The 20,187-nt window shown below is 34.4% G+C and overlaps 2 protein-coding genes across 2 annotated transcripts; both read left to right on the top strand.

Annotated features, from left to right (window-relative positions):
• Positions 1 to 65: 65 nt before the first annotated feature.
• LOC124836585 (AAA-type ATPase family protein) lies at positions 66 to 5,468 on the top strand. The gene is made up of 12 exons (XM_047311758.2): positions 66 to 481; positions 573 to 684; positions 863 to 1,064; positions 1,138 to 1,233; positions 1,325 to 1,440; positions 1,811 to 1,891; positions 2,644 to 2,767; positions 3,394 to 3,443; positions 4,143 to 4,233; positions 4,630 to 4,665; positions 4,785 to 4,882; positions 4,991 to 5,468. The coding sequence occupies exons 1-12, from the start codon at positions 174 to 176 to the stop codon at positions 5,105 to 5,107; spliced, it is 1,431 nt and encodes a 476-aa protein (XP_047167714.2). The 5' UTR covers positions 66 to 173; the 3' UTR covers positions 5,108 to 5,468.
• A 10,600-nt stretch (positions 5,469 to 16,068) lies between these two features.
• LOC148199058 (uncharacterized) lies at positions 16,069 to 19,696 on the top strand. The gene is made up of 3 exons (XM_088112565.1): positions 16,069 to 16,209; positions 17,240 to 18,671; positions 18,882 to 19,696. The coding sequence occupies exons 1-3, from the start codon at positions 16,069 to 16,071 to the stop codon at positions 19,694 to 19,696; spliced, it is 2,388 nt and encodes a 795-aa protein (XP_087968691.1).
• Positions 19,697 to 20,187: the final 491 nt, after the last annotated feature.

Below are 20,187 nucleotides of genomic sequence, written 5' to 3'. Positions count from 1 at the left end.
GACTGTTTGAGCTAAGACAAGCTTATACTTTTACTAAAAATCAATTCCAACGTATTCACTAAAAAACCTATCAAATCAAAATACAGTAATAATAAGTTAAACGCACGCAAATCAAAATGGGCTTTTGCGAGTGATGAAAACCGAAAACGGAAAATCGCGTTTGTGACTGAGGAATGAGTTTCTTTCAGGGAATTATTGATTCCTTAAACTCCATCTTCGTCCCAGATAACAATCACAACACCGCAAATTCTTCTTCTTCTTCTTCAAAGGATCCAATGGAAGCTCCTCCTCCTTCCGTTTCGAACGAGCGCGTGGCTTACAAGCTGAAAGGCTACTTCGATTTGGCGACGCAGGAGATCGCGAAGGCCGTTAGGGCTGAGGAATGGGGTTTGGCAGACGACGCGCTTCTTCACTACAGGAACGCGCAATCGATCCTTGTCGAAGCTAATTCAACTCCAGTTCCTTCCTACATCACCTCCAGGTTCTCGCTGTTTCACGCCGATCATTCGACGCGAAAGTAGGGTTTGTGGATTCTAATAATATGAATGTTTTGTTGATGGAAACTGTGGCAGTGAACAGCAGAAGGTTCAGTCATATCGTGAGAAGATATCCAAATGGCAGAGTCAAGTTTCTGAGAGATTGCAGACTCTCTCTAGACGAGCTGGTAGCTCATCAGCCAATCAGGTACCCATGTTGTTGATGTTTGGATTTTGAACGCTGAAGGTGTTTGAAGGTCCTAAGCCTGTTAAATTAGAATGATCGAGTGTTCTTACTTTATATAGGGCGTAGGATACTGATTTCATGATTATAATTTATAATGAGCCTTTAATATTTCTTTTCTTTTCCTCAAAAATGTTTACAGAGCACTGCTGCAATACCGATCAAGCCATTGGGTACTAGAAAAAATGTGTTACAAAAGCCTCCTCAAAGAATAGGTCAGGCGAATAAAGTTGGAAGCCCAAAATCGAGTCAAGCATCTGGTGTAAATTATGATACCAAACTAGTTGAAATGATTAACACTGCCATAGTAGATAGAAGTCCATCTGTTAGATGGGAAGATGTTGGTAAGAATCTATGCATGTATGCTTCTTTGTTTTATATATTATCATTTCTTTGATTATTAGTATGGAAATGCAGCCGGGCTCGAAAAGGCAAAGCAATCTTTAATGGAGATGGTTATTTTGCCAACTAAGAGAAGAGACTTGTTTACTGGTCTTCGAAGGCCAGCCAGAGGTAATGCCTTAGGGCCTCAATATTGAATCATGGTAAAAATCGAAGTATGAAAATGCCAAATATTGAAATTGTTGAACCCTTTTTGTTCTAGGTTTGCTTCTCTTTGGTCCACCTGGTAATGGAAAAACCATGCTTGCCAAAGCAGTGGCGTCAGAATCACAAGCAACATTTTTTAATGTCACGGCAGCTTCCTTGACATCAAAATGGGTTCGTCTCTATCTCTGCGTATAAGTTGGAATTACAGGGTTTTAGAAGTAGAGGGAGGAAAAGGAAATAAAAGATACTTAATACATGAATATTTGACAAATGTTATATATTTCTTACAAAATCCTTGTTTAGAATAGACTAATGCTAGAATCCAAACTATATAATGAAACAAATCATGAAACATTAGAAAATATGGAAGTTAATCTCAAACAGGTAATCCTAGATGTTCTAAATTATTCTAAAATAGAGTGAAGTTATTATTGGATAATTTTCGTACATTCTAGCAGTTTCCTTTTTTTAATCTCATTTATTTCTTCTGTTAATATGTTTAATGGTTAAGTTTATTCCATAATTGACTTGTGCTCAATAGGTGGGTGAAGGTGAAAAGCTTGTCCGGACACTATTCATGGTAGCTATATCAAGACAGCCATCAGTAATTTTCATTGATGAGGTATTTCCCTCATGTAGAGATATAGAGAGTTACTGTTCTCCCCATAATAAATATTACTAGAAAGACATCATAGAAGAATATGTTTGGAGAATAGGGAAAATTTTTTAGCTTGCTTTAAAAGCAACAAAGTACTTCAGAATCAGTTCAAGAGTTTTGTTTGATAACTATTTTGAAGTTTTGAACATGTCCAACTGCCCCATGCTTTTCAATTATTTTGTTTGAAACTTGGTTCACAGCACAATATTAATTGATTTTTGTTGAGAGAAAAAAAAAAGAGAATGTGATGATTTCATATACCATGTGTCTTGTCATAAATAGATAAGTTACAGTTATCCAAAACTATAAGATGATAATAATAATTATAAGGACAACAACAATTTATCCATGCACCCCACTTACATTATTTCTAACAACTTTCATTGAATTTATCATTCTTAACAGCATACAGAGCTTGTTTTAAAAGGAAATGGCTAAGGGTCCCTTCTGATAAAAGTTATATCCGGTATCTTTTATCTTCTAACTGAAATAGGCTAAATGTTTATTAAGATTGATGATGCACATAAGCAATTCCAGTATCTACATTTTGTGAAAGCACTTCCGGTGTCTACCTTTTTTGTGAAACAGATTATTTCTTTATCACATTAGTCTGTCCTTTATAAAAAGGAGAATTTACAAAGCAGAAAGTAAAGTTTATATTTGCATCTCCGTTTTTCTCCACTAACAGTAGTCGTTTTTCTCTTAACTAATAACAGATTGATAGTATAATGTCAACAAGGTTGGCCAATGAGAATGATGCCAGCAGACGATTAAAATCTGAATTTCTTATCCAGTTTGATGGGGTGACCTCCAATCCTGATGATATTGTGATTGTAATTGGTAAGCATTACATCTGAAGATACTTAGTTATTCACTTTCTAAAATCAAGCAAGATTTAGATTTTAGATCCAGTACACTGGTTTAGTTTTCTTTTTGGTAATAGTTGCAGTTTCTGGTCTTAGTTCCCCTTTGGAAAGTGACGATTGATAGTTTAGATGCATGCTCATCTGGGAACGTTGGAATTTGTGACATTCTTGTTGTAACGCCTCAATTTAGTCATCGGAAGTTATTTGTCATCACATAAGTCCTATAAAAGTTTTAGTCACCATATTAGTTCCTCAATGATTTCAAGTGTCATCACATGTGTCCTCCAAAGATTGTTGTCGTCATATTAGCCCCATAGATGGGCTTTGGGCTTTACTTCTCTTTGCTCTTTTAAATTCAGCTGAATCTCACACTTGTAGTGTGTTAAGAACATATTAATTCCTTTCCTTGCTGGCCTGCATTGTAATCTGTCCTAAAAACGTGGCATCTGTGTATAATGGGATGCCAAACTGAATTAAGCCATTGTGTATGTGGAATTGCTTGTTTTATCTTCATATTTTTTTTACAAGTGAATACCTGGTCATGTGTCTATAAATCTATTAGTCTTGCTGAATTCATTAGTTCCCTTCTCCTTAATATAGGTGCGACAAATAAGCCACAAGAATTGGATGATGCAGTTCTTAGGAGACTGGTAAGAATTTCTTTAGTATCCTCCTATACTGGATATGTAGAAAATATAGTTCCAGAATGTCATGTTGCTCATGTGACTTTAAATGATTCATCACTGTTAGAAAATGTTATTTTTTTTCTTGAGCTGATGGTGTGAAATATTGTACAGGGATATAACTTTCTGTTTATCTTTTGCTCAATGATTACTATATACCTTGTAATAGGTTAAGAAATGAGGTGATCATATAATTCTGTATGAAATCGAAACCCATTTATAGATAATTTTATTTTGCTTGTATACCCTTGTTAATTGTAACATGTCTGTATTTAGTATACGATAAACTTCTGTTCTAATAATCAGTATTATCCTGTACGTACCTTGAGGCATAGGTTAGACTCTAGAAATTGGTTTTATATTTGTAGGGAGTTTCTATTTGCATGTCAATGTGGCATTCATTTGTTTCTTTAACCCAGACTTATGCTCTCTGTTAAGATTCCTCCAACAACATTTCTGAAATGTTTTGTGGAAAACTAGTCTTCAGAAAAAGAATCGTTAGAACATATTGAATTATATTTTTCAAGAGATATGTCATTTATTCCCATTGAAATCTGTGCATGATTGTATGCCATGGATGGACGCTGATTTTAAACTAATATCTTTGAACAATACATGCTGCTTCTCTACTTACACTTTTTGGGTTCGCTGTTAAATCTTTACTAGGTAAAGAGAATATACGTACCTTTACCAGATGAAAATGTTCGAAAGCTTCTGTTAAAGCACAAGCTCAAGGGTCAAGCATTCTCCTTACCTAGTAAGCAATGTGCTCATATTTTATGTTGTGATACTTCTTTTGATATATGAGTACTCGGTGATACTACAGAGTGTATTTCCTGGTTATTTATTCTTCTATAGGGTAATTCTGAGTTTACTGTGGCTAGCTTGTACCTTCATATATTCTGGTTTCATCTGAAACTTAATGCCAAATCTGGTCGAATTAATCTACTGCTTATCGTTTGCCAGAGAAATACTTGAAAATGCAAAAGTTTTATTAGATGTTAGAGATGTTATTTTTTGTTTGCTTTAAACTTGTCATTGAAATCTTCTAAAAGGAAGCTCCAGATTATCATCATTATTGATATTATTATTATTGTTATTATTTTCGCTTTTCTGCTTTCAACTAAAAGCTTTGGACTTTTATGTTGCACAGGTAGAGATCTAGAGAAGCTTGTAAAAGAGACAGAAGGTAACTATTTGCTTCTTCCTAATTTGACTCGTGATGAGAAAGAGATTAGAACAATTAGATTTTCTTTTCTTCTTCCCTTTTTAAACGGGACCATAATGTTTGTTATTCTTGGTTTGTAGGATATTCTGGTAGTGATCTGCAAGCCTTGTGTGAAGAAGCTGCAATGATGCCAATTAGAGAGTTGGGTGCTGACATTCTTACTGTTAAGGCTAATCAGGCATGCTATTTGATTTGAATTACTAGATCTTAGATGCGGATTAGTATAATCTTGTAAATGAGAACCTTTCTCTCATTGTTAGAAGTTAACTATTTTAAGTTTTACCAGGTAAGAGGACTAAGGTACGAGGATTTTAAGAAGGCAATGGCTGTAATTAGACCGAGCTTAATCAAAAGTAAGTGGGAAGAGCTTGAGCGCTGGAATAAGGAATTTGGCTCTAATTGAAGTCATGTTATTAAACTCCATGTGCATGAAATTCGAAGAAAATAAACCATTGTATTATTAGTGTGTACATAACTAAAATTAGACAAGACAAAGACATCAAGGTTAGTGGCTATAAAAATAGGTGCTGCTTATTTTGTAAATGTCTGGCTATCCTAAAATCCAATTTAGCTGCTAGCCTCCACACCATGGTTTCCAACGTAGAAACCTTCAAATGCCTGTCATTAATCATTTTAACTTTTACTCTCTGTACATCTTTAAGATTACATTTTAACTTTTATTCTTTGTACATCTTTAAAACTTTATAAACATGTCAGCATATGAATTTTGAAGTTGATAATCATATAGTGATTTCTATTTTTTATTTTTAAGTTTTTATCAATAAAATGTAGGGATTCTGAGGCTTAGTTGAACTCATGTGATGGATTCATTATAAACCTAATTTTGAGAGTTTATTGGACATCATTTATGAAGACGAATCTCTTTCAACTTCTCAAGTATCTCTCTATCTCTTATATCTTTGGCTATATTTTAATTTTATATATGGTTATCCTTAAATGTAACATTTGTTTCATTCTTTTTCAATTAACTTATAAAATGCAAGTCTCTCAACTAAATCAATATTTGTATTTATGTAGTTTTGAGAATTTGTTCATGAAAGTCGGAATAAGTTTTAGAATAAGATTTTCAGGAAGAAACGTATATAAAATCTTTTTAAAGGATTTTTCAGAACGTATGAAATACATAAGGGGGGTGCAGAAAGCAATAATTGACGGGATCTGTCTGGCTTGGTTGTCAGAAGCAAATTCTAACGGATACTCATACACGTTCAAGAAAATGAAAGATGCCATATTTTGGAAGAAAAAGTAATATCTGAAGTGAGAAAGAGAAAGCATTTTAATTTAGTGATTCTTGTAAATTTTTCAAAAGTGGCAAACATAAGCACAAGTAGCAAGTGATATACTTATGCTTCTGAAAAATGTCAGTTGATGGTAAGTCTACTTTTTGTGTTTCAACCTTCATGTAAAATTAGCATTCAAAGAATCAAAATTCGAATCCCAATCTCCCTTGCATTCATAACCTATTAACTTATAATTGTTTAATTTCTTAAACTTGGCATTATTATTTTATATTGGTCATAGTTTAAACAGTTTACACAACCGATTTCATAAAAAAATATGCTAAAAAAACAAATAAAAACTATAAAATGGGTGAAAAAAACAAAAAACCTTAATAGTACACAATTTTACTTTTTTTCTTTAAAAGATAAAACTTTACCTAAAAACAATTATTAATTTTTTATTCTACATATAAACTTGCTATGATTAATCAATATTGATGCAAATTATTGAAATTTCAATTTAAATACGGTAATATACTCTATTTAAACTTTCATATGTATTAATTAAATGTTGAGAACTTATAAATTTATGTATCGTTTTAGTTTTTATCACCATATATTATAATATTGTGTTTTTTATATTACAATATATTTTTTTTGTTAAAATAATTTATTAATATTTATTCAACTCCAATTTGAGCACAGTTAAATCATTAAACCGTAAATCACTATCTTAACAAATTAAATGACAAGTTCAATTGGTTTTGAAAACTGACCATAATATGTTAATTACTTGCATATTTTATACAATTATCTAACAATCATATGTATTATTATTTTATATTTTATTTCAAAAAAAAATATTTTTACATATTTTTATTATTTGAATATAACATTTTTATGATTAAAAGGAATGTTCAATAGATTGTTTAAAAAAATGTAATGTCAAATGATCATTATCTTATAAAAACATAGAAAAGACATCAAAAGAAATGGTTCCTGCCAAAATAGTTGTTATAAGCATCAAAAGAAATCAAAAGAAAAGTTGTTTGGAAATTGAGTAAATTGAGTAAATTTAGGACTTGTTGTATTATATGTTTGGATACTGCATACATGCTTATTTGATACAAAGTAGATTTTATAAACATGACAGGTCATCTTTCTTTCATTTAATATAAATGTATTTTATTTATGATTTTCGTTTATTTTGACTGATTATTTTCGTGTTTTTGTTTTTCATAGGTGCATTTTGCTTTCTTTGTCACCGACACTTTATTCCAACCAACCTAGTTAATTTTCGTTTTGAAGAACTTATTTGTTGAACTTGTTTGTTGTTGTTTGATTGAACTTTTTTTGTTATTGTTTGATTGAACTTGTTTGTTGTTGGTTATTGTTGTATGTTGTTATATTAGGTTTATAGTTCTTCCTTTATAAAACACAAAAAACTAAAATTTGTTATTGTTTTGTTTTTCAAGTCTCTGTAAAAAAGGATTACAATTAATTGAAAGAAAACAAAAAAAAATTGATTTACGTCGTATGTTAACAAAATTCGACGTCGTCTCCTAATATAACGTTGTTCATGAATTAGTCGTTAAAGGCTCAAAATATTCGAGATTGTACGCGATTTTTGTACTAGTGTTTGTAATAATACGTATAAAGGATATTTTTATTTATATAATGTAATTAATTACTTGATTTCAAAATAATAACTATTTACTACCTAAATTTAATATAAAAATATGAGTAAATATAAATGAGGAAGAAAGGATGGCGTTTGTAATTATCGTTTTTTTGTAATTTTAATTGTTTCATTTACTAGTCTATTGGATATAGTTCGTCCCATTGCATTTGACATATTATTTGTTTTAAAATTTAAATTCAATTCCATTGTAGTTGAAAAAGATATTTTAATGAATTAAAGATCTTTATACATTATTTTTTACGTTGAATTTTAAATAATACGCAACATTTTGGATATTATTTTATTATTCGTAAAATTTGTTAGATTGAATTAACTTTACATTTATTCAGTATTTTTTATTGATGTTTATACTTAATTATATATTTTTCTATTTAGTTAACTTATTTATGAAGTTCATCATTATTATAACAAGAATTTTCTATGTTAGTTTATTTAGACCGTGTATTAAAAAACTCTAACATCCCAATATCTCACACTGGATAATTCATAATTTATATATTGTAACATTACATTTACGGTAACATCCCGTAATCTCATACTTAAAAATTCATAGTTGATATATGTCTATACATATTTTAAACTCAGATTTCAACTATAAACTCCTAAATATAACTTGAATTCTTCTAACTTATTCTTCGATCTCTTTCTTCATTGGTACTGGATCAGACGACATTCCTTCATCTACTCCCGTATAACGAATTATACGATCATCGTACATACCCAAACACAAACAAGTAGGGTGAGCTAACATGCAACAAATCATTTATAAAACATGCATAATTGCTTTGATACTAACATCATATAATAATTATGTCAGACACCCTCAAACCATCATATCACAATTCCTATTAGACACTCGTTCCACAATACCCAATGAACACCACAATACCCAAAAGACACTCATCCGGATGATACGTTGATGAGCGGTCACGGGAGGTTATGCACTTGTGATGACTTATACTTCTTCTTACAAATACACTTCCGAAATACTCCATACCATTCACAAGGTTAGTCCTCAACACTATGTCCAAAACCGGCACATAGACCAGGACCTCCTACTCCTCTCACCACATAATTCATCCCTCTTTACTTGAGACTAGATGATTATTAGAGTATCAGGATAACCTCCAACTACAGGACCTCAACATCAACATATACACAATTACCACATCATTACAGAATCTCTCCACGAGATTCATACAATGCTCACATTCCTCAACTCATATTATACCATTACGAAATCTCCCCATAATACTCATATCATGTTCAGACGCATAAATTTAAACCCAATATAATAAATTACAATCATCACAATTAAAATTCATAATTTCGTATCTACCACAATAACACGAATTCATTCCAACGAGATATATTGCACAATAGTTTAACAGTACATAATCTGTTCAACAAGATTTAAGTTAAAAGCTTGTCGAGTAGACTTCCAGGAAAGAGAGGTGCATCACAATAGACAACTTAAGTACCAAGTCTTTCCTTAGCCAAAGTATTCCTCAACTAGTTTTAACAAATTTCTTATTTACAGATTCAAAATAACAGCATATAATATTGACACAGAAATTCAATATAAAAATATACCGTAAGCATTTACAGTATTCACACAGAATTTCAAGACATGAATAGAAATAAAACAATACTAAATCAGAATATAAAAGCTTAGAAAGGTTAGCTCCCCTACCTCTATTCCAGACTTCTCTTGCTCCGAATTTGTTTCCCCGAAAACTCTTCAGAACCTCTGCTCTAAAATTTCTTCCTACTCCAAAAACTTCCTAATTTCTTCTTTTCTCATAATTCTCTCTACTTCTTGGTGCAAAAACTCCATTCCTCTGATTTCTATTTATAGGCCAAAATTTTGGCACTATTTGTTTTTGTTTATTTTTTTTAGGCTTAATTACCTACTTAGTCCCCATGTTCGGAGGTAATTTGCTGTTTAGTACCCGGTTTTAAAAATGTAGGCATTTGATACCTATGTTTTGAAATTTGTATCAATTGAATCCTACCCACTTAACGCCGTTATAAATCTAACGTTTTTCTGACATCAACTTTGAATTGTGGACGAGCGGTTGTGGACGATCGTCCCAACAGAGGAGGACGCTCGTCCAACACTGGAGGACGCTCGTCCAAACAGAGGAGGACGCTCGTCCAACAGTGGAGGACGCTCGTCCAACAGTGGAGGACGCTCGTCCAAACAGAGGAGGACGCTCGTCCAACAGTGGAGGACGCTCGTCCAAACAGAGGAGGACGCTCGTCCAAACAGAGGAGGACGCTCATCCAACAGTGGAGGACGCTCGTCCAACAGTGGAGGACGCTCGTCCAAACAGAGGAGGACGCTCGTCCAACAGAAGAGGACGCTCGTCCAACGATGCTCGGACGCTCGTCCACTACCGCTCGTCCACAATTCAAAGTTGATGTCAGAAAAACGTTAGATTTATAACGGCGTTAAGTGGGTAGGATTCAATTGATACAAATTTCAAAACATAGGTATCAAATGCCTACATTTTTAAAACCGGGTACTAAACAGCAAATTACCTCCGAACATGGGGACTAAGTAGGTAATTAAGCCTTTTTTTTACTATTCCTTATTTTATTAAAAATATTATTTTAATTCAAATTCTATCTGATCCTCTTTGCACCAACGTGGCTTTCTTATCACTTTGGCACTATTCATGTTTTTAATTCTTTTTTTACTATTCACATTTTACTATTCACTTTTTACTATTCACTATTCACTTTACTATTCACTATTCACTTTACTATTCACTATTCACTATTCACTTTTTACTATTCAATTTTCTTAAAAAAAAATCCTAAATAAGTTATCAAAAATTTGAACCTCTCCTTCTAGAATTACTATAATTTTATATCCAAAATTTACATTTTTCTATCCATTAAAATTATTATTACTAATAAAATGCTAAAATTTACTATTATAAATATTTTTCATGGATCTTACATTCTCCCCAACAACAAAAATTTTCATCCCGAAAATTCATCATTTCAAGGAAACCAAAGGGGGTCACGACTGTTTCATATGATCTACTAGTTCCCTAGTAAAGTCACATGTTCTCTTATCCCAAACTACTATAACTAAGTTGATATTTGTCCTAAACCATTTTATTTTATGGCCTTCTATCCCGAATGGTTAAACTTCTACTAAGAGATCCTCTCTACTTTGAATATTTCATACTTCCAAAATGTGGGCAAGATCAGATACTACTACCTTTTATATATATATATATATATATATATATATATATATATATATATATATATATATATATATATATATATATATACTGATACTATTGAAGCCTCCGGTATGCATGACCGGAACTGTGGACACAGTGAGATTTTGGCTATATACTGAGGAGCGAACTGTGTTGAGCGACACTTTGAGGCGTTACGATTTTGGAGCGTGTGAGATCTTCTGAGTGAGAGAGCTTTCGAGCGATCTTCTGGGTGTGAGTGAGATTTGAACGCTGAGAGTTTTGAGTGTGAGAGCTTGTGGGATCTGAGCACGAGTGAGATTCTCCTTCGAGTGTGTCCAAGAGCTTCTTAGTGAACCCTCTGCCAAGTGAGACTCTGCCTCTACTTACACGTTCGTAAGTTTTTCTCTCTCAACCCTTTTTCTCTTTGTTCAAGCTTTTCTTCTATGTTTTTCTGCTTTACGCTTATTTAGTATTATGTTCTTTACTTCTCTTTCCTTTTTCTCTTTTTCTTACTCGTTATATATATGTTGTCATATTAATGAACACTTTGTCTTAAAACACGGGGTATATAGGCTGGAAAACTGTTGTTAATCTTCCTTCGTTTGAAGGTATGAAAGAGACATTCGGGTAGAACAACGCCATGTACCCCAATTAAAACGAACCAAAACAAACTTTTATTTCCACTTAAACAACAATAAAAATATGGACTCTGTGGACTTAGATCTAGTTAGGATCTGTTGCGAGGACCGTGAAACAGATATATTTTTGGACATTGAGACTTCAAAGACTGAACAATGAAAATTAAACTAAAAAGAGAAGAAGCAAAATGAAAAACTTGACTTAAATTGGAAACTTGACTTCAACGTAATAAATCTTTTTACTTTTACTTTACTTTATGAACAAAAACTTAGAAAAAAATGGATATCGAAGCCAAGACAGTTTATAAACGATGGCGGTCCACCCCGTAACAAGTTAACATCTTGTTGAACATCTTCAACCATGGGATCATTAATCCTAGTCGAGATCAAATTCGCGAGATTACAGGACGACTCAAGGAGTACGGAGAAGTTGGAGAATACAGCGTCTATTGTTGGTTTCAAAACCATGGAAATCGGGTGAAGCATCGACGCTTGCCGCAAGACGTCCCTGGTACATCTGAACCTTCATATTCCCTCCTTCCGTCGTTTATGTATGGTAAACTTTCTTTCTTTTCCTTTTTTTTTCTCTAATTTCTTTATTTATTTTATTTATCTCTGACTACTATTATTTTTGCACCACCGGAGATCCTTCATGGGTAATTCCACAGGCTCCAAGGCTCCTAGATCTCTTTCCCATCCCCGATATACATGAAGAAGAAGAGAAAGTTACTCAACCCATGCCGTTTCGTATCAAAGCCCCTTCCACAGAGCTTTCTTTGAGATTGTCGTTCGCCAATCAATAGTCTCCTTAAGGAGACTATTTTTATTTATTTATTATATTTTTATGGACTGTACTCTTAACGGCCACTTGTGGCCGACACGTGAACATTTTATTTTATTTATGCATTGTGATCTTTATCTGCTTTGCTAGTTAATGATTTTTTTTTTTCTACAGTCCTATAAGATATGTTTGCTTAGCACATGGGTGATATATCATTTTCACACGAAGATTAAGGCATCTAGTTATACTTATGAGATTCGGACAATACAAAATTGCATCAATTGAAAAATTGTGTAGTCCTAATGACTTTATAGACCTGAGTTATTGAAATATATGATATTTGTCATATCATACACCATTGTTTTATTCATTTTCAATAATGAAATTGAAATTTCTTTGAGAATAGCTCTCATTTGTATACTCTTATGCTAACACATATTTGTAATTAAAACTCAAATTTAAACTATAACGAAACAACTAGCATAATTATTAATTTCACATGACCACACAAGCTAAAAATCATATTTAATGTCGTCTTTACAGAATTCAAAAGGATCGAATATTATAGGATCATAATCATCGATATGGCACATATTTTTATCAACATAACACATATTAGTAATACCACAATCATGAAACAAGAGCACATAAGATTATATCCTTCAAAGTATCTACACAAATTATACTACTAACTGCGCCAAACAATATATCCATTCAAGCATCACGACTGGCTTTGAAACACCTTAATTTGTATACATTTATATATCATATTTTCTCCTCTTACAACCTTACACCCAAAGGTATAAGGAATTTATGGATCACCAAAACATGTCATAACATAAAATCATTGTGCCAAGTATCACTTCCCACCACTCTATTCAAGAGCTCTTTCAGGTAATTACACCCTCCCAACCATTTAACCACCATGTTACTTCCCACCACTCGCCTAAAGATTGTCAAGGCAATTCCCATCACTCAAAGAGCTTATCAGGGCAATTCCCACCACTCAAAGAGTTTATCAGGGCAATTCCCACCACTCAAAGAGCTTATCAGGGCAAGTACACAACGCCACCCCCCATCGCCCATCCGGAGCTACACCGGGTAAGTGTAAGTGTACTTCCCACCACTCTCCTAGAGAGCTTATTAGGGTTGATGACAACAACGCCATCTCAATTGTAACGTGCTTCCCTAGACCAATACCGTATCCCAAGGATATTTAGTATTAACCAAATCTCAAATTTATATCTTATGTGAATTAAGAGTAATAAGTATAAACTCACACACGCATCACTAGTCAAAGATCAAGGTGAGACATACAAATCTTCACCCATCTTTCACATAACCATTGAGGTTAACAATTTTAATCCCACTTTCTAACCTAACCTAATCCTATAAACTCACTGTTGTCTGTAACCTAGCACCTAACAACTATACGTTTCTGATTAGACTCAACAGATCACTCAATATCACCAATGTTATAAATTCTGGAACCATATATTTTAATCTCGATAAGGCCGAATTTAAAACTAACTAATTTCCCACTATCATACCTTATCAATATTGCACCTACTCATTTAAATAAACCACTTATGTCACATAAGTTAAATCCATCTTATGACATTAAAATATAGTTTAATGGTTGTACTAATTAATCCTCTAATTCTTGCAATACAACTCTCATTCTCATAACATATAGCCGTCCAAACTTGTATCAACCCTTATTAACTTGTATTACTATTTAAACTGACACAAATCAACTTCTAATTGTACTTCCAATTTAAACTTGAACTACTTCCCCTTCCAGTTTATCTTACCATGTTCATATTAATTCACCTACACTACCTCTATTAACTTTAATATTTCAAAACCAATAAGATTTACCACCATTAAACCATGAACCGTGATCCTTTAATCCTCTCATACTTTTTCCTTTGAGAATTAACAACTATAACATGTTGCACAAGCCGAAAGCCAAAATTTTCGTACTTGGATTTTCTCCACTGCTCATCATACCAGAATCTCATACTCTCAAATCTTAACTCCAATACATTTACTGAAAAAAAATCTAACCATCTCCTTTTAATCATCTTAGCTTAGAATCCTTTCAATACTTCATTCTTTTCTAAACACCTCGCGTTCTCTTAACTTATAAATTTCTTCTCCTACTAAACTTTCTCTAAATCTGCTATATGCCTTATACAACTCCTCCTCTACTCTTCGTCTAATATTTGATTTCTCCTTAATCTACTTAAGTATTCCTATCTTTTTTTTTTTAAACTTTAACTTCAACTCTTTCACTATTTTCTTTTCTCCAATCTTCAAGCATCACCTATATGCAGAACTAAGTTGATTTCTCAAACCTTGCCACACTAATGCTTACCCCAAAACTCATTTCATTTAAACCTTTGAACTTAACTCTTATTGTACAACTATTGATATCTGATCCTCTCGCTCGGTTCTTGAAACACTTCCAAGTAAAAACGACGGTTCTATACTTCAAGACCAAAACTCTGGTGTTTTTACTTTCAAGCTCCAATACACAACATCTAGCTATCTTTGAGAAAAAAAAAACATGTCTTAAAGGTTTTGATTAAATCTAAAGAAGGTATAAAGGTAAAGTTATCCTTGAATCTGTATCTCTCTATCACTATAGAGCACACCACAAAAAGACTCAGACCATAACTCTTCCCTCCCGAAACCTTAAGAATTAAGAAAGGAAATTCGTCTCTGATAAATCATGAGTGTACACCCTCATTACTCTTATCAAGACGTTTTTCTGTTCTTAAAGCCTTAAGTGGACTGCACTCACTCTACGATTTAAACTTAAAAAAAACATGACAAATCATGTCACTTAGACTCAACTCTTCACTGAAAGGCAGGTCAAACGTACAAACCGCAGGTCATCCTAAGGACGAACTGCTCTGATACCATTAATGTAACATCCCAATATCTCACACTGGATAATTCATAATTTATATATTGTAACATTACATTTACGGTAACATCCCGTAATCTCATACTTAAAAATTCATAGTTGATATATGTCTATACATATTTTAAACTCAGATTTCAACTATAAACTCCTAAATATAACTTGAATTCTTCTAACTTATTCTTCGATCTCTTTCTTCATTGGTACTGGATCAGACGACATTCCTTCATTTACTCCCGTATAACGAATTATACGATCATCGTACATACCCAAACACAAACAAGTAGGGTGAGCTAACATGCAACAAATCATTTATAAAACATGCATAATTGCTTTGATACTAACATCATATAATAATTATGTCAGACACCCTCAAACCATCATATCACAATTCCTATTAGATACTCGTTCCACAATACCCAATGAACACCACAATACCCAAAAGACACTCATCCGGATGATACGTTGATGAGCGGTCACGGGAGGTTATGCACTTGTGATGACTTCTACTTCTTCTTACAAATACACTTCCGAAATACTCCATACCATTTGATAGTGGCATATTTTACTATGAATTCAGTATTGAATTAGAGAAAATATCAACTCTTTCTCATCCTTTTTACCTTGTAAATCCTAGTTTTCATTTAGTTTAAGAAGTGGTTTCATCTTAAGCTTTAATTAGATAAATTGATCATTAACCCCTTTATTTATACAAGTTAATTAGTTGGAAGAAGTCTCTGCATCAAATGAAGAGTGCTGGAACCAGAGAAAACAAGAAAACAGCAAAAACAGCAAAAATATGAAGAACCAGAATCTGGAAAAAGTTAGCTGGAGCCCCCCTGAGCAATGGGCGCTGGAGCGCGCTCTGCACCAGGACTGGAGCTAGCTGGAGCGCCCCCTACAAAAGGGCGCTGGAGCGCCGTTTTTCCAGTCTTCGCGCGCTGGAGCGCGGTCTCAAGCGTGCCTGTTGCTGATTTGGCAGATTGGGTTTATTTAACCCCAAATTAGAAGGGCTTTGACATCTTTGGCATCCCAGACACGATTTCTCTCAATTGGAGCGTCCAGAGGCGATCTAGGAGCTGTGGGAACAACCCTTCTTCATCCTTGGGTCTTCATCCTTCTTCCATTTCCACCTTTGTTGTAAGATCAAGCTCTCCATTCATGGAGAGCTAGTTTCATTATTGTTGGGGATTGATGTAACCACGGATCTCTTATGTAAATTACAGTTGTTTTGAATGATTATATGCCTCTTTGATTGATTGTTAGTGTTTAATTCCTTTGCTTAAAGCTTGTATGATTGATTCAACCATATCATGATTTTAGGGTTTGCTTGATATTGGGAAATATTGGGTGAATCTAGAATTGGATTAAACACCTAAAGGAAATTGTATCTAGGGATAGAACTAGGACCTTTGGTTGTCTTGAATCTCAATTCTTAAAGCGGATGAACTTGTTAGGTTTTCCAAGGGATTGAAGTTTAAGAAGTAAGTCTAGGCTCTTTCTACCAAGGGATTGGGTTTGAGTAATTTAGTAGATTGACATTGGCATATTAATAAAGAGGAAGTGTTTTTCTATGCATAAGAGTGAAGTAGGTGAAATCATACCCCCAACAATACCATTCCATATCATTTCTAATCTTTCAATTGCTAAGTGTTTGCATTATCAAAGATCACTTTTATCCTTTATGTTTAATCTTTAATTTAATTGCATGAAAACCCCAAAAACATGGAATCATTCTTTAGTCTAAATTAGTTAGATATTATACGATTGTCTAGGACACGAGTCTCTTGGGAAACGATATCCGGTCTTACCGGTTTTATTACTTGAACGATTTGGTACACTTGCCAAAGTCTCAACAAGTTTTTGGCGCCGCTGCCGGGGACCCGTGTTAAACTAGACTTTTGTGTGAATTTTAACCGATTTAGGCTTTATCTTTTTGTGTATAATTTTCTATTTTGTTGTAATTATTATCTTTATTTTTGGGCTGACTTGTGGCACGAGTTTGGTTGTTTTCTAGTGTATGCAGGGAAACATTCGTACAAGGAGGACTGTGTCATCTGAACCACTCCTTGTGGATCTTGAGATCGAGAAAACAGCTCGTAGAAACAATAGTGACACAAGGAGACAGCGAGCTCTAAGTCAACAAGCTACCCATCAATCCTCATTTCCTTTCAACAATCAAGACATAGAATCTTTTGATTCTTCTTCTGTGAACGGGATGGCTGGCGCAGGACCACCTCCAAGGAGAACCATAGGGGACTCAATAACTTACACAAGCCCGAGGAATTTCTCAAGCATTGTGAGGCCCACTATGAGTGACAAGCTGGCAGAAATGAAGCCTGCTCTACTCCAGCTCATCAGTTCAAACCAATTTTCTGGCCTAGACAATGAAGACCCTCATGCGCACTTGGTCACCTTCTATGAGTTGTGTGGCACTATGGGTGTAAAAGGGGAGGATGAAGAAGCATTGTACATGAGACTCTTCCCATTCTCGCTAAATGGAAAAGCAAAGGCTTGGCTCCAGTCACAGCCTAATCAAAGTCTTACGAGCTGGGAGGATGTGGAATACAAATTTCTAGCACGCTTCTTTCCACCATCAAAGAGCACAGAGGTGAAGGCTGCCATTGCTACCTTCGTTCAAGGAGTAGATGAACCACTTTGTGAAGCCTGGGAAAGATTTAAATCCTTATTGAGAAAGTGTCCCAGCCATGGATTCAGTCTAGAAATGCAAGTGCAAACTTTCTGTAATGGTTTGCAACCTCATACTAAGATGATACTAGACGCATCTTTTGGTGGTTCAGTACTATTTAAAACTGCTGATGAAGCCATTGCGGTGATTGAAAATATGGCTTCCACTGACATGCGAAGCCAACATGGGAGAAATCCAGCACAGAGGAGAGGAGTGTATGAATTGAGTGCCCAGGATGCTTTACTTGCACAGAATAAGCTTCTGGCTCAACAAATGGAACTCTTAACTCAACATATGGCCAAACTACCTCAGCAGTTACAAGCAATGCAAGCTCAACCTCAACCACATCATCAAGTAATGAGATGTGATTTCTGTGGAGATAACCACCCCAACGGCCATTGTCAAAGTCCTAGTAGTTCCCAACATGAAGAAGTCAACTATATGGGAAATCAAGGACGACAACACTTCTTCAACAATCATTTCCCTAATCCTTCCAATCAAGGGTGGAGACAAAATCAAGAAGCTTCTAGCAGTAAAAATCCGTATCAACTTGCTCAACATTATCCACCTCAAAATGATCGGACTTCAAAGCTAAAAGACACATTGCAGATGTTTATGCAGCAGTCCATCCAAAACCAGAAAAACACTGATGCATCCATAAAGAACCTGGAAGTGCAAGTTGGTCAATTGGCTAAGCAATTAGCCAACCAACAGGGTGGACATTTTACTGCAAATACTCAAGCCAACCCGAAGGAGGAGTGTAATGTAATATTCACAAGAAGTGGGAAAGAGGTTGGAAGAAAAGAAGAAGAAGAAGAAAAGCCAGAAGAAGAAGATCAGAAAGAAAATGAAGAAGAAGAAGACATGGTTGGAAGAGAAGAGAAGAATAAAAAGAAAGAAAGAGAGAAAAATCAAAAAGAGAAAGAGATTGTGAAACACCTTCCTTACCCAAAAATCCCATCTACTGAAGGGAAGGAGAAACAATTGGCTCGGTTTAAGCAAATATTTGATCAACTTGAGATTACCATGCCATTGACCGAAGCATTACAACAAATTCCTGCCTACGCAAAGTACATGAAGCAAATCCTCAACAAGAAGAATAAGTATTTAGATGAGGAAACAATTGAAGTGCAAGGGAATTGTAGTGCCATCATGCAGAAAACCCTTCCTCCCAAATTTAAAGATCCGGGGAGTTTCACCATTCCATTCACAATTGGAAATCATGAGATAGGTAGAGCTCTCGTTGACTTGGGGGCTAGTATCAATCTGATACCCCTATCTATGCTTAAGAAGATTGGTGGTCTTGAAGTCAAGCCTACGAGAATGATGCTGCAGCTGGCGGATAGATCCATCAAGTATCCGTATGGTGTAGTGGAAGATGTGGTGGTCAAAATAGATAAACTCCAATTCCCGGTGGATTTTGTAGTTATGGACATGGAGGAATCTGCAGATATACCACTCATCCTTGGAAGACCTTTCATGAAGACAGCCAAGGTTGTCATTCATGTGGAAGAAGGAACAGTGAAACTGAAAGACCAAGATGAGGAGGTGATTTTCAACGTCTTTGGGGTTGAGCAGCAAAATCATGAAAAAGAGACTAGTCTTGAAGCTACAGATGAACTTCTATCAATTACTAGTCTAACAGAGCAAGCTGCCAAGTTGGTAAAAAGGAGCCTTAGTTGTTTATCTCCAAGAGTAAAGGGAGAAGAAGAAGAAAAGGAAGAGGAACTAGTTCACCAAAATCCTGTGATGGCAAGCGATGAGCCCAACCTGGCAAACCAGTGAGATTCAAGAATAGGTTATGGGTCATCAAGAACATAAAGATAAATGGAGTGCTTGAGATAGAGGCTCCATATTCTAGAAGAGTGAAGTTGGTGACTAGGAAATTGCTGAGAGGATGTTGGTGTCATGACAAGAAGAAGCATTCCAACATCAAAAATCAAACTTGAGCTTAATGATGTCAAGCTAATGACGTTAAACAAGTGCTTACTGGGAGGCAACCCAGCTTTCTAACCCTTTCTCTTTGTGTGATTTTGTTATTTGAGTGTGTTTTTATTGTTTGAATTTGCTTTAGAATGTTTTGATTTGATTTGGTTATTTTGGAGCATGTTAGTTTCAATTGTAGTTTTTGTGTTGTTAATGGTTAACTAGTGTAATGTTGAGTTTTATTGTGTATTGATGTGTTTTAGAATTGTTCAATCTGTTTTTATGTGTTCTAGTGTGATTGAATATGTTCTGAATGGTTATGTTGAGTTTAGGTATGTTTAAAGTGTAAA

This window comes from Vigna umbellata, chromosome 4, assembly GCF_029865625.1.
Source record: "Vigna umbellata cultivar VRB3 chromosome 4, Vumbellata_1.0, whole genome shotgun sequence".
Taxonomy (NCBI): Eukaryota; Viridiplantae; Streptophyta; class Magnoliopsida; order Fabales; family Fabaceae; genus Vigna; species Vigna umbellata.
This window is presented reverse-complemented; position numbering and strand designations above follow the sequence as displayed.

Coding starts and splice junctions, on each gene's coding strand:
- LOC124836585 (XM_047311758.2), top strand. CDS start 174: ATGAGTTTCTTTCAGGGAATTATTGATTCCTTAAACTCCATCTTCGTC. Junction 2,768..3,393: donor TGATATTGTGATTGTAATTG/GTAAGCATTACA, acceptor TCCTTAATATAG/GTGCGACAAATAAGCCACAA. Junction 4,883..4,990: donor TTACTGTTAAGGCTAATCAG/GCATGCTATTTG, acceptor AAGTTTTACCAG/GTAAGAGGACTAAGGTACGA.
- LOC148199058 (XM_088112565.1), top strand. CDS start 16,069: ATGGGCGCTGGAGCGCGCTCTGCACCAGGACTGGAGCTAGCTGGAGCG. Junction 16,210..17,239: donor TTGCTGATTTGGCAGATTGG/GTTTATTTAACC, acceptor GTTGTTTTCTAG/TGTATGCAGGGAAACATTCG. Junction 18,672..18,881: donor AGCCAACCCGAAGGAGGAGT/GTAATGTAATAT, acceptor CATCTACTGAAG/GGAAGGAGAAACAATTGGCT.